The 15,000-nt window shown below is 50.8% G+C and overlaps 1 protein-coding gene across 1 annotated transcript in view; it reads right to left on the bottom strand.

Moving 5' to 3' along the window:
- Window positions 1-15,000, bottom strand: part of tg (thyroglobulin) — a 161,389-nt gene that overhangs the window by 138,784 nt on the left and 7,605 nt on the right. Inside the window, exons 5-9 of the mRNA XM_033020435.1 lie at window positions 13,347-13,453; window positions 12,368-12,511; window positions 9,183-9,365; window positions 4,631-5,728; window positions 2,440-2,688 (exon numbers count right to left, since the gene is read on the bottom strand). Coding sequence (XP_032876326.1) covers window positions 2,440-2,688; window positions 4,631-5,728; window positions 9,183-9,365; window positions 12,368-12,511; window positions 13,347-13,453 — 1,781 coding nt within the window. The remainder of the gene's footprint in view (window positions 1-2,439; window positions 2,689-4,630; window positions 5,729-9,182; window positions 9,366-12,367; window positions 12,512-13,346; window positions 13,454-15,000) is intronic.

Raw genomic sequence — 15,000 nt, 5'->3', positions numbered from 1 at the left:
TGACACCCGTACTAATCAAGAATCTATCTATCTCTGCCCTAAAAATATCCACTGACTTGTAGCCTCCACAGCCGTCTGTGGCAAAGAGTTCCACAGATTCACCTTCCTCTGACCAAAGAAATTTCTCCTCAACCATGCCTAAAAGAACATCCTTTAATTCTGAGGCTGTGACCTCTAGTCCTAGACTCTCCCACTAGTGGAAACATCCTCTCCACATCCACTCTATCCAGGCCTTTCACTATTTGGTGAGTTTCAATGAGGTCCCCCCTCATTCTTCTAAACTCCAGCGAGTACAGGCCCAGTGCCGTCAAACGCTCATCATAGGTTAACCCACTCATTCCTACATCAGCTTGATACACCAGCAGTGAGGGTACCATGAAGAGCAGCCTCAATAACTCATGAGGAAGCACATGGGGGAGTGGGGATGGGCAGGGTTGGGATGGGTATTCCACAGGCAAGGCTTTGTCCACTGAAGGCAGTTGTGGAGGTGAGACAAGGAAGCAAAGCAATGAGGTGACATACAGGTGTGGTGTCTGTAACACAGGAACGAGTCACTGGGCCCAGAATAACTTTTGCCATTCACTCAGTTTAGTTTAGTTTTGTTTATTGTCACGTCTACTGGCATTGTGTGCTAACCAGTCAGTGGAAAGACTATACATCAAGAACGGAACTCACTATCAAAACATGGAGGGGACGGGGGACACAATTTTTTGGCGGCCACACGCGCATGCGCACACTCACACACACGTGCATAAAGAGAACTGACATCTACTGCAAACCCACTGACTCCCAAGGCTATCTAGACTACACTCCTTCCCACCCTGCTTCCTGTAAGGACTCCATCCCCTACTCCCAATTCCTCCGTCTACGCCGCATCTGCTCCCAGGATGAGGCGTTCCACACCAGGGCATCGGAAATGTCCTCATTCTTCAGGGAACGGGGGTTCCCCTCCTCCACTATAGATGAGGCTCTCCCCAAAATCTCTTCAATACCCCGTAACACTGCTCTCTCTCCCCATTCTCCCCACTCGGAGCAAGGGCAGAGTCCCCCTAGTCCTCACCTTTCACCACACCAGCCGTCACATACAATAAATAGTCCTCCATCATTTTCGCCACCTCCAACGTGACCCCACCACAGGCCACATCTTCCCATCTCCCCCCATGTCTGCCTTCCGCAAAGACCGCTCCGTCCGTAACTCCCTGGTCAATTCTTCCCTTCCCACCCGCACCACCCCCTCCCCGGGCACTTTCCCTTGCAACCGCAAGAGATGCTACACTTGTCGCTTTACCTCCCCCCTCGACTCCATTCATGGACCCAAACAGTCTTTCCAGGTGCGACAGAGGTTCACCTGCATCTCCTCCAACCTCATCTATTGCATCCGCCGCTCTTGGTGTCAGCTGCTCTACATTGGTGAGACCAAGCGCAGGCTTGGCGATCGCTTCGCCCAACACCTCCGCTCAGTTCGCAATAACCAACCTGATCTCCCGGTGGCTCAGCACTTCAACCCCCACCCTTTCTGAATCCGACCTTTCTGTCCTGGGCCTCCTCTAGTGCAGGAGTAGGCCATTCGGCCCTTCGATCCAGCACCGCCATTCAATGTGATCATGGCTGATCATCCCCAATCAGTACCCCGTTCCTGCCTTCTCCCCATATCCCCATGACTCCGCTATCTTCAAGAGCCCTATCTAACTGTCTCTTGAAAGTATCCAGAGAACCGGCCTCCACCGCCCTGTGAAGCAGAGAATTCCACAGACTCACAACTCTCTGTGAGAAAAAGTGTTTCCTCATCTCCGTTCTAAATGGCTTACTCCTTATTCTTAAACTGTGGCCCCTGGTTCTGGACTCCCCCAACATCGGGAACATGTTTCCTGCCTCTAGCGTGTCCAAGCCCTTAATAATCTTATATGTTTCAATAAGATCCCCTCTCATTATTCAAAACTCAAGTACAAGCCCAGCCGCTCCATTCTATCAACATTTGACATTCCCGCCATCCCGGGAATTAACCTGGTGAACCTATGCTGCACTCCCTCAATAGCAAGAATGTCCTTCCTCAAATTAGGGGACCAAAACTGCACATAATGCTCCAGGTGTGGTCTCACTAGGGCCCTGTACAACTGCAATATTTCTCCTATATTCGACTCCTCTTGTTATAAAGGCCAACATGCCATTTGCTTTCTTCACTGCCTGCTGTACCTGCATGCTTACTTTCATAGACTGATGTACAAGGACCCCCAGATCCCGTTGTACTTCCCCTTTTCCCAAGTTGACACCATTTAGATAGTAATCTGCCTTTCTGTTGTTGCTACCAAAGTGGATGAAAGCAGGAAGGCAGATTATTATCTGAATGGTGTCAAGTTGTGCAGTATTAATGGAGATGGGTATGAAGCAGTGACTGTGATGATGTTTACATGTTCACACACACACCAGACAGGTACTCACTGGACCAGGCAGCCAGTCGGACAGCGTAATCGGTCCCTCTGAGCAGCGATGCCGATAAGGAAAGATGGGGGGGTGAGGCGGCAGAGAGAGAAGGGAGGTCCCTGTCCGTCAGGTCTATTCCATGAGCTGATAGGAAGCCCTGGCTGAAGGGAGCGTTGGAATCGTTGGAGGCTTTGACGAGACCATCGGCTTCGGCCATGAACCGCCGAACCTGGACTGCAGCAAGATGACACGAACCTGGAGCTGGAGCTAACAAGAGGCAGAACATCAATGTGATTAGTACCAGCGTCAGGGAGAGAGGGATTTACTGTAGTTTAGAGATACAGAGCAGAAACAGGCCCTTTGGCCCACCGGGTCCACACCGACCAGCGATCCCTGCACACTAACACTATCCTACACACACTAGGGGACAATTTACATTTACACCGTGCCAATTAACCTACAAACCTGCACGTCTTTGGAGTGCGGGAGGAAACCGGTGCACCCGGAGAAAACCCACGCAGGTCACGGGGAGAACGTGCAAACTCCGTACAGACAGCACCCGTAGTCGGGATTGAACCCAGGACTCTGGCGCTGAGGCAGCAACTCTACCCGCTGCACCACCGTGACGATAAATGAGAGAGTAAAGCAGAACTCTTACAATTCTTATATCCATGTTCTCCACAGATGCTGCCTGACCCGCTGAGTTACTCCAGCACTCTGTGAAACGTCACCTATCCATGTTCTCCACAGATGCTGCCTGACCCGCTGAGTTACTCCAGCACTCTGTGAAACGTCACCTATCCATGTTCTCCACAGATGCTGCCTGACCCACTGAGTTACTCCAGCACTCTGTACCTTCCCCTTTGCTCTACCTGTTGTACTTGAGTTTAAACTGATTCTATTTCTGTCTGGTAAATCCGATGTGTTTGAACAGCCTACAAAACATAGAAACATAGAAACATAGAAATTAGGTGCAGGAGTAGGCCATTCGGCCCTTCGAGCCTGCACCGCCATTCAATATGATCATGGCTGATCATCCAACTCAGTATCCCGTACCTGCCTTCTCTCCATACCCTCTGATCCCCTTAGCCACAAGGGCCACATCTAACTCCCTCTTAAATATAGCCAATGAACTGGCCTCGACTACCCTCTGTGGCAGAGAGTTCCAGAGATTCACCACTCTCTGTGTGAAAAAAGTTCTTCTCATCTCGGTTTTAAAGGATTTCCCCCTTATCCTTAAGCTGTGACCCCTTGTCCTGGACTTCCCCAACATCGGGAGCTCTTCACGGTACCTCTTTACACATGACAACAATAAACCTAAACCTGAACCAGAAAGTTTAGAAAGAAATGTTTGTCTTGACGTACGAGGTATTTAAATATAACTTGACTTGTAACCTATTCTTCTCCCCGCTCCTGTCCAGCACAAGGTACAGAAGCTTGACAGCGCCAACCACCAGACTCAGGAACAGCTTCTTCCCCTCAGTTGTCAGGTTTCTGAGCTAGGGTAGTGTCCGATTCACATCTACCCCATTGCGGACATTGGACTTGGTCTGTGGAACTGATGGGAACTATATTCTGCACTCTGTATCTTCCCCTTTGCTCATCCTTGGACATAGTTTGAAGGTGAGGGGGGGGGGGGGGGGGGGGGGGGGGGGGAAACGATTTAATACAAATGTCCAGAGTAGACAAAAATGCTGGAGAAACACAGCGGGTGAGGCAGCACCTATGGAGCGAAGGAACAAGTGACGTTTCGGGTCGAGACCCTTCGGTCACCTATTCGGACCCGAAACGTCACCTATCACCCACTGAGTTTCTCCAGCTTTTTGTCTACCTTCGATTTTTCCAGCATCTGCAGTTCCTTCTTAAACAAATGCCCAGTGTCACTTCATCAACACCACAGATGCCACCATCATCGACCTGCTCAACACCTTCAGCAGGTAAAGGTGAGGACAGAACTGGCCCAGAGAGTTGTGAATCTGTGGAATTCTCTGCCACAGAAGGCAATGGAGGCCTTCACTGGATGTTTTCAAGAGAGAGTTAGATTTAGCTCTTCGGGCTAACGGAATCAAGGGATATGGGGAGAAGGCAGGAACGGGGTACTGATTGGGGATGATCAGCCATGATCATATTGAATGGCGGTGCTGGCCTGATGGGCTGAATGGCCTACTCATGCACCTATTGTGTATGTTTCTATGTTTCTGGGACTTACACTTCACAGTTGGTGTTCCTCGTGTTGTTATCCTTCTTCCCTGCAGATCCACATTGAAGCAACACGTCCCATCGCACTGCCTGGGCGGGAAGTTGCCGTCTACTCCACACGACGGAACAAACACCAGGGACCCGCTCGCTCGCTGCTCCATGGACCGTGTCTGCTGTCGCTCACATGCGGTGGGACATGGTGGTCTCTCACCCTGGCGTTGTGTATCTGGAATGTCCAGCCCCTGGTGGTCCGCACACCAGCAGAGCGAACCTTGACACTGGACCTCCTGGTAGTCCCCACCTTGGGTGCAGCGTGGCACGTACAGTCTCTCCATCTGACGGCCACACACACCTGTCCTAGCGGCTCGAAACACCGCCCGCATCATCTCAGCGAGGCTGCCCTCATCCACACCAACAAAGCCCACAATGTCCTGCAACGTACTGAGAACGTCACCTCGCTCCAACAGAGAAGTCAGAAGATGCACAACATTCTGGTTCACCTGCAGATTAACCTCTCCACCCAAACTGTCCAAGATAGTCTGGTTCAATGTGAAGGAGTCCCTCGAGAACTCTGGCCTCCCTGCCGACAGGTAAGAGTCTTCGACAGTGGAAAAGAGTTTGGCCAGTTCGACAAAGTTCTCCCCGCTGTACATTCCCGTTAGGCCAATCTGCTGGAACAACTGGGTGAAATTGAATGTCCCCATTCTCCCGATGCCTGCGGTGAAATTGAACGCAGCCACTTGTCGCAGAAATGTGCCTCCAAACAGATTTTCAATAAACAATTTGGAGGATCCAGAAAGGTGAAGATCGAGGGGAGCGAGGTCCTTGGTCAGAAACATTTCTTGCACAAACTGGCTGAGAACTATTTCTAGATCAAGGTGGCCAGTGTCCCACTGTCCAGCCTTCAGTGCAGCGAGCAGCAGGCCGGACTTTCTCAACAGCTGTTTCACATCTGGGCCACAGCGGGTCAGAGCCTCAACAACCTTCTCTTGGACCGGAGATGCTGGCACCATGAAGATGCTGCTCGGGCTGAAGCGACCAACAAGTCCGGAGAAAAGCCAGGACAACTTCCGTCTCCTCTCCCCTTCACAACCACTAGCATTACTCCCTGGAAGACAAGAGATCACAGAGTCACAGAGACACAGAGACACAGAGACACAGAGTCACAGAGACACAGAGTCACAGAGTCACAGACACAGAGACACAGACACACAGAGTCACAGTCACAGACACAGTCACAGTCACAGAGACACAGAGTCACAGCGACACAGTCACAGAGACACAGAGTCACAGACACAGTCACAGTCACAGAGACACAGAGTCACAGACACAGAGACACAGAGTCATAGAGACACAGAGTCACACAGACACAGAGACACAGAGACACAGAGACACAGAGACACACAGTCACAGAGACACAGAGACACAGAGACACAGTCACAGAGACACAGAGACACAGAGACACAGAGAGACACAGTCACAGAGACACAGAGTCACAGAGACACAGAGACACAGAGTCACAGAGTCACAGAGACACAGACACACAGAGACACAGAGACACAGAGTCACAGAGACACAGAGACACAGAGACACAGTCACAGAGACACAGACACACAGAGTCACAGAGACACAGAGACACAGTCACAGAGACACAGTCACAGAGACACAGAGACACAGAGACACAGAGTCACAGAGACACAGTCACAGAGACACAGAGACACAGAGACACAGAGACACAGAGACACAGTCACAGAGTCACAGAGACACAGAGACACAGAGTCACAGAGACACAGTCACAGTCACAGAGACACAGAGACACAGTCACAGAGACACAGAGTCACAGAGACACAGAGTCACAGAGACACAGAGTCACAGAGACACAGAGACACAGAGTCACAGTCACAGAGACACAGTCACAGAGACACAGAGACACAGAGTCACAGAGACACAGAGACACAGAGACACAGAGACACAGAGACACAGATACACAGAGACACAGAGACACAGAGTCACAGTCACACAGAGACACAGAGACACAGAGACACAGAGACACAGAGACACAGAGACACAGTCACAGTCACAGAGACACAGAGACACAGAGACACAGAGACACAGAGACACAGAGACACAGAGACACAGAGACACAGTCACAGTCACAGAGACACAGAGACACAGAGACACAGAGACACAGAGACACAGAGACACAGTCACAGAGTCACAGAGACACATAGACACAGAGACACAGAGTCACAGAGACACAGAGTCACAGAGACACAGAGACACAGAGTCACAGTCACAGAGACACAGAGTCACAGAGACACAGAGACACAGAGTCACATAGACACAGTCACAGACACAGAGACACAGAGACACAGTCATAGACACAGAGACACAGAGACACAGAGACACAGAGTCACAGAGACACAGAGACACAGAGTCACAGTCACAGAGACACAGAGTCACAGAGTCACAGAGTCACAGACATAGACACAGAGACACAGAGACACAGAGTCACAGAGACACAGAGACACAGTCACAGACACAGAGACACAGAGTCACAGAGACACAGAGTCACAGAGACACAGAGACACAGAGTCACAGTCACAGTCACAGACACAGTGACACAGAGACACAGAGACACAGAGACACAGAGACACAGAGTCACAGTCACAGACACAGAGACACAGAGTCACAGAGACACAGAGTCACAGAGACACAGAGACACAGAGTCACAGTCACAGTCACAGACACAGTGACACAGAGACACAGAGACACAGAGACACAGAGACACAGAGTCACAGTCACAGACACAGTGACACAGAGACACAGAGACACAGAGACACAGAGACACAGAGACACAGAGTCACAGTCACAGACACAGTGACACTGAGACACAGAGACACAGAGACACAGAGACACAGAGACACAGAGACACAGTCACAGACACAGTGACACAGAGACACAGAGACACAGAGACACAGAGACACAGAGACACAGAGTCACAGTCACAGACACAGTGACACAGAGACACAGAGACACAGAGACACAGAGACACAGAGACACAGAGACACAGAGACACAGAGTCACAGTCACAGACACAGTGACACAGAGACACAGAGTCACAGTCACAGTCACAGACACAGTGACACAGAGACACAGAGACACAGAGACACAGAGACACAGAGACCCAGAGTCACAGAGACACAGAGACACAGAGTCACAGTCACGGACACAGAGACACAGAGACACAGAGACACAGAGTCACAGTCACAGACACAGAGACACAGAGACACAGAGACACAGAGACACAGAGACACAGTCACAGACACAGAGACACAGAGTCACAGAGTCACAGAGTCACAGAGACACAGAGTCACAGAGTGATACAGTGTGGAAAGAAGCTCTTTGGCCCAACTCACCCACACCAGCCAAAATGTCCCAGCTACACTTGTCCCAACTTCCTGCGTTTGGTCCATATCCCTCCAAACCTGTCCTATCCATGTACTGTCTGTTTCTTAAATGATGGGATAGTCCCAGCCTCAACTACCTCCTCTGGCAGCTTGTTCCATACACCCAACTCCCTTTGTGTGAAAAAGATACCCCTCAGATTCCTATTAAATCTTTCCCCTTCACCTTGAACCTATGCCCTCTGGTCCTCGATTCCCCTACTCTGGGCAAGAGATTCTGTGCGTCTACCCGATCTATTCCTCTCATGATTTTATACACCTCTATAAGATCTCCCTTCATCCTCCTGCGCTCCATGGAATGGAGACCCAGCCTACTCAACCTCTCCCTATAACTCACACCCTCTAGTCCTGGCAACATCCTCGTAAACGTGGACAGGGCAAAATAAAGAAGTTGTACCACCAACTGCCAACACTAGTAGCAACAACTAGATATTGCTATCTCACGCTGCCTCCGCAAGGCCAGCAGCAGTACACCTGTATACGTACACCTGTACACACACCTGTACATGTACTACTCTACACGTACACCTGTACACATGTACACCTACACCTGTACACACACACCTGTACATGTACACCTGTACATGTACACCTGTCCACCTACACCTGTACACATACACCTGTACACCTACACCTGTACACGTACACCTGTACACATACACCTGTACACACACACCTGTACATGTACACCTGTACATGTACACCTGTACACATGTACACCTACACCTGTACACCTACACCTGTACATGTACACCTGTACACATGTACACCTACACCTGTACACGTACACCTGTACACATACACCTGTACACATACACCTGTCCACCTACACCTGTACACACACACCTGTACATGCACACCTGTACACATACACCTGTACACACACACCTGTACACGCACACCTGTACACATACACTTGTCCACATACACCTGTACACGTACACCTGTACACATACACCTGTCCACCTACACCTGTACACACACACCTGTACACGCACACCTGTACACATACACTTGTCCACATACACCTGTACACATACACCTGTACATATACACCTGCACAATGAGTAAAGGAAGGGCCGGGCAGGTACTCACCACAGTCAGGTGTCCCCTGCTGCCTTGTCCCTGGCACCTCGTCTCCATGGACATCCGTGCACCAGCACTGATCACCCCGCTGACACTGGACAGGCAGGTAGTTGCCCTGATCATCACACGCAGGAACAAAGACATCGCTGAAAGAGGAGGCTGTGAACTGCTGGACCTCACATCTGCTTGGGCCTGTAACCAAGGGCAAGGAGGAGTTAGACCCAAGAACCACCTCAATGCAAAGAGAGACACAAAATGCTGGAGTAACTCAGCGGGACAGGCAGCATCTGTGGAGAGAAGGAATGGGTGATGTTTCTGGTCGAGACCCTTCCTTCTCTCCAGAGATGCTACCTGTCCGGCCGAGTTACTCCAGCACTTTGTGTCTATCGGGTTTAAACCAGCGTCTGCAGTTCCTTCCTGTACATTAACCTCAATGCTGAGGTTTCTTGTGGCAACGTTTGAGTTATAGTGTCAGGGGCGTGCAGGATAACTGCTGTTGTCCATCAGGGCATGGAGTGTAAACGTTGGGACGTCATTCTGCAGCTGCCTGTAGCTTTGAAGGTGGAAGAAGGAACTGCAGGTGCTGGTTACACCGTTGAAAGACACAAAATACTGGAGTAACTCAGTGGGTCATGCAGCATCTGTGTAGAACCTCTAACATCCTGAAGCCGCGGTCTCCAGTAGGAAAGTGGCCGAGTCGGGACCTCCAAACCGCAGAGAGTGTTTGACCGTCCCGACGTTGGAGTTTGTATCATCCCCACGAGAGGGCCTGTACAGCAGGCCGTCCATAGCACCTGTACACACACACCTGTACAAACACACCTGTACACACACACCTGTACATATACACCTGTACATATACACCTGGATACACAAACCTGGACACACACACCTGTACATATACACTTGTCCACACACACCTGTACACATACACTTGTCCACACACACCTGTACACATACACTTGTCCACACACACCTGTACATATACACCTGTACATATACACATGTACATATACACCTGTACATATACACCTGTACATATACACCTGTACATATACACTTGTCCACACACACCTGTACACACACACCTGTACACACACACCTGTGCATATACACCTGTACATATACACCTGTACACACACACCTGTACATATACACCTGTACACATACACCTGTATATACACGTTGAGTAAAAGAAGGGACGGGCAGGTTCTCACCACAGTCAGGTGTCCCCTGCTGCACCCGACCACGGTTGAACAAAGGAGGAGGACTGGCTGAACCTTGTGCCTTCCACCACAGTGAAGAATGCTGTGGTGGATGTTTGTGTTAAATTCTATTGTGTATTGTGTGTTATTTTTAAGTGTATCGCTGCTGGCAAATTCATATCACTGCACCTTCAGGTGTATGTGACAAATACAATTGACTTTGACTTTGTAGAAGCAGTGACGTTCCCGCTCGAGACCCTTCATCAGATTGTGTAACGTGGGTCGGTCCACATGTGGAGTATTGCAGGCAGTTCTGGTCGCCCCCGTTGCAGGGGGGGTGTGGGGGGCTTGGAGACGGTGCAGAGGAGGTTCACCAGAACGATGCCGGGATTAGAGGGTTTCAGCTACAGGGAGAGGGTGGACAGACGGGGATTGTTTTCTCGGTCGTGTTGGAGGCTGAGATAGAAGTTTGTAAAACTCTCAGACAGAGACAGGGTGGACAGCCAGGACCTTTGGCCCAGTTTTGAGTGAGAGGGGACTGGATAAGGAACCAACCGCAAGCAAGATGAGAGATGACAGGGAGTATTTTTCCCCATGGAGTGTTCAGTAAACATGACGTCAGCTCCAGAGGTCAGTCTGTCCCAGCCTGACGGAACCGTTCCTCAAAACCCGTCCCATGTCCAAGACTCCTCACACGCCAGTCGTCTCTTCAATGGCTTCCGCTTCACGAGCCCCCACTCCCTCATCTTCACCATGGATGTCCAGTCACTCTACACCTCCATCCCCCACCAGGAGGGTCTTAAAGCCCTCCGTTTCTTCCTCGACCGCAGAACCACCTACTATCCCTCCACCAATACTCTCCTCCGCCTCGCGGAGTTGTCCTCCAGCTTTTTGTGTCTATCTTCGGTTTAAACCAGCATCTGCAGTTCCTTCCTACACAGTCCATTCCAGCTTCCTTCAGTCTCCATATTCCACAGGGAACGGGCACATATTGTCCAGTGCTCGTTTGAGGCAGCCCAGACCATCGCGCACACAAACCAACCTCGCTCCCACCGACTCCATCTACACCTCACGCTGCCTCGGCAAGGCCAGCAGCATCATCAAGGACCAGTCGCACCCCGGCCACTCCCTCTTCTCCCCTCTCCCATCGGGCAAAAGGGACAGAAGTGTGAAAACGCACACCTCCAGACGCACTCGCCCAACACCTCCGCTCGGTTCGCAATAACCAACCTGATCTCACGGTGGCTCAGCACTTCAACTCCCCCTCCCATTCCCAATCTGACCTTTCTGTCCTGGGCCTCCTCCATGGCCAGAGTGAGTCCCACCGCAAATTGGAGGAGCAGCACCTCATATTTCGCTTGGGCAGTTTGCACCCCAGCGGTATGAACATTGACTTCTACAATTTCAGGTAGTCCCTGCTTTCTCCCTCCTTCCCCTCCCCTTCCCAGCTCTCCCACAGCCCACTGTCTCCGCCTCTTCCTTTCTTCTTCCCGCCCACCCCCCCACCCCCACATCAGTCTGAAGAAGGGTCTCGGCCCGAAACCTCACCCATTCCTTCGCTCCATAGATGCTGCCTCACCCGCTGAGTTTCTCCAGCATTTTTGTCCACCTCCAGATTCAGGGACAGTTTCTTCCCGGCTGTTATCAGGCAACTGAACCATCCTACCACAACTAGAGAGCAGTCCTGAACTACTATCTACATCATTGGTGACCCTCGGACTATCCTTGATCAGACTTTGCTGGCTTTACTTTGCACTAAACGTTATTCCCTTATCATGTATCTGTACACTGTGGACGGATCGATTGTAATCATGTATTGTCTTTCCGCTGACTGGTTAGCACGCAACAAAAGCTGTTCACGTGACAATAAACTAGACTGAACCGATCGCAGAGATACCGAGCGTAACGCAGCGAGGGTTCGGAGCGACAGACAGGAGGGTCAGTGCTGTAACTCCACACCAGGGTGGCTGGCGTTGGTTGAGGACTCACATCTGAAGTTGCCGGTAACCAGTAACCGGACGGCCAAGAATCGGCGTTGCAGCACCCGGTAAATGTCCGTCTGTGTGAAGCTGCGGCCAATCCCTGCAGCACCCAGCGTGCCGTCCACAATCCCATCCAATAGTAACTCCAGGCCTGGACAGACAATACACAATAGACAATAGGTGCAGGAGTAGGCCATTCGGCCCTTCCAGCCAGCACTACCATTCAATGTGATCATGGCTGATCATCCCCAATCAGTACCCCGTTCCTGCCTTCTCCCCATATCCCCTGACTCCACTATTTTTAAGAGCCCTATCTAGCTCTCTCTTGAAAGCATCCAGAGAACCAGCCTCCACCGCCCTCTGAGGCAGAGAATTCCACAGACTCGCCACTCTCTGTGAGAAAAAGTGTTTCCTCGTCTCCGTTCTAAATGGCTTACCCCTTATTCTTAAACTGTGGCCCCTGGTTCTGGACTTCCCCAACATTGGGAACATGTTTCCTGCCTCTAGCGTGTCCAAACCCTTGATAATCTTATATGTTTCATTAAGATCCCCTCTGTTTATGGGTGAGAGAGAGGGGAGAGAGATGGGGAGAGAGGGGGGAGGGAGAGGGGGAGAGAGGGGGGAGGGAGAGGAAGAGAGAGCAAGAGAGAGGGGGGAGAGAGATGGGGAGGGAGAGGGAGGGAGAGGGGGAAGGAGATGGGAGAGACAAAGAGAGAGAGGGGGAGAGACAGAGAGAGGGAGGGTTAGAGTTAACAATTGTTGTCGACTAGTTTCACTGATTAATTAATGCTTGTGCCCCTCATTGCCACCCTCCCATCAGCTAACAATAAACCATTCTATATTTCCTGGATCTACGGCCCCTTTGATCTCTGGTTTTCACACCCGACCCTTCCATATCTCTAGTCTCCCGTGTGAAGGGTCGCGCCCCAAGCGGTCACCCATTGCTTCTCCCCAGAGATGGTGCGTGTGAAGATGTTTGCCGTCACCTGTCCCAGGTATCTCACGCCCCATGCTGTCAGCACACTGACAGGAGCCAGAAACGTTGCCCAATCTCTGCCGGAAGGCTCGGAATGTGCCGAATGCTGCCGGGAATCTGGGAGCAAGGAACACAAACATTCCATCAACATCCGTTATCTCATAAGGTCACAAGTGATAGGAGCAGAATTAGGCCATTCGGCCCATCCAGTCTACTCCGCCATTCAATCATGGCTGATCTATCTCTCCCCTCCTAACCCCATTCCCCTGCCTTCTCCCCATAACCGCTGACACCCGCTCTAATCAAGAATCTATCTATCTCTGCCTTAAAAATATCCGCTGACTTGTGGCCTCCACAGCCGTCTGTGGCAAAGAGTTCCCACAGATTCACCACCCTCTGACTAAAGAAATTCCTCCTCATCTCCTTCCTTAAGGAACGTCCTTCAATTCTGAGGCTGCGACCTCTAGTCCTAGACTCTCCCACTAGTGGAAACATCCTCTCCACAAGATACAGCGGGGAAACAGGCCCTTCGGCCCACCGAGTCTGTACCGACCAATGACCAACACTATCCCACACAGAGACAGCATTGGCTAGCCTAGTCACAAACTCTGCGCAACTTCCAAAGGCAATCACACACCTCCCTCTAGTGGAGACGAGAGCGACTGCAACTAAATAACGACACAGGAACTGCAGACGCTCAAATGGGTGGAGTAAGTGACAAAGGCTGGAGGTGAGATGGAGATAAAAGGGGTCAGATACACAGAGGAGTGAAATGTATAGATGGGGGGGAGGGGGGGGTAGGTGTGAGGGGGTGTGGGGGGAAGGGGCAGAGAGGGGAAGCGAGGTGAGGTTATCTGTCACCTCATCAGAGATATTTTGAGTATAGAAGCTGGGATGTAATGTTAAAATTGTACAAGGCATTGGTGAGACCAAATCTGGAGTATGGTGTACAATTTTGGTCGCCCAATTATAGGAAGGATGTCAACAAAATAGAGAGAGTACAGAGGAGATTTACTAGAATGTTGCCTGGGTTTCAACAACTAAGTTACAGAGAAAGGTTGAACAAGTTAGGTCTTTATTCTCTGGAGCGCAGAAGGTTAAGGGGGGACTTGATAGAGGTCTTTAAAATGATGAGAGGGATAGACAGAGTTGATGTGATCAAGCTTTTCCCTTTGAGAGTAGGGAAGATTCAAACAAGAGGACATGACTTCAGAATTAAGGGACAGAAGTTTAGGGGTAACATTAGGGGGAACTTCTTTACTCAGAGAGTGGTGGCTGTGTGGAATGAGCTTCCAGTGGAAGTGGTGGCGGCAGGTTCGTTGGTATCATTTAAGAATAAATTGGATAGGCATATGGATGAGAAGGGAATGGAGGGTTATGGTATGAGTGCAGGCAGGTGGGACTAAGGGAAAAAAGTTGTTCGGCACGGACTTGTAGGGCCGAGATGGCCTGTTTCCGTGCTGTAATTGTTATATGGTTATATGGTTATATGGTTATTCCCCTTCTCATCCCTCCTTCCCCCTCCTATGGCACGGTGGCGCAGCGGTAGAGTTGCTGCCTCACAGCGCTAGAGACCCGGGTTCCACCCTGACCACTGGTGCTGTCTGTACGGAGTTTGCACGTTCTCCCCGTGACCTGCGTGGGTTTTCTCCAGTTTCCAATGA

The sequence above is a fragment of the Amblyraja radiata genome, chromosome 4 (assembly GCF_010909765.2).
Source record: "Amblyraja radiata isolate CabotCenter1 chromosome 4, sAmbRad1.1.pri, whole genome shotgun sequence".
NCBI classification, from domain to species: domain Eukaryota; kingdom Metazoa; phylum Chordata; class Chondrichthyes; order Rajiformes; family Rajidae; genus Amblyraja; species Amblyraja radiata.
Note: the sequence above shows the minus strand (reverse complement) of the source record. Positions and strands in the feature narration are given on the sequence as shown.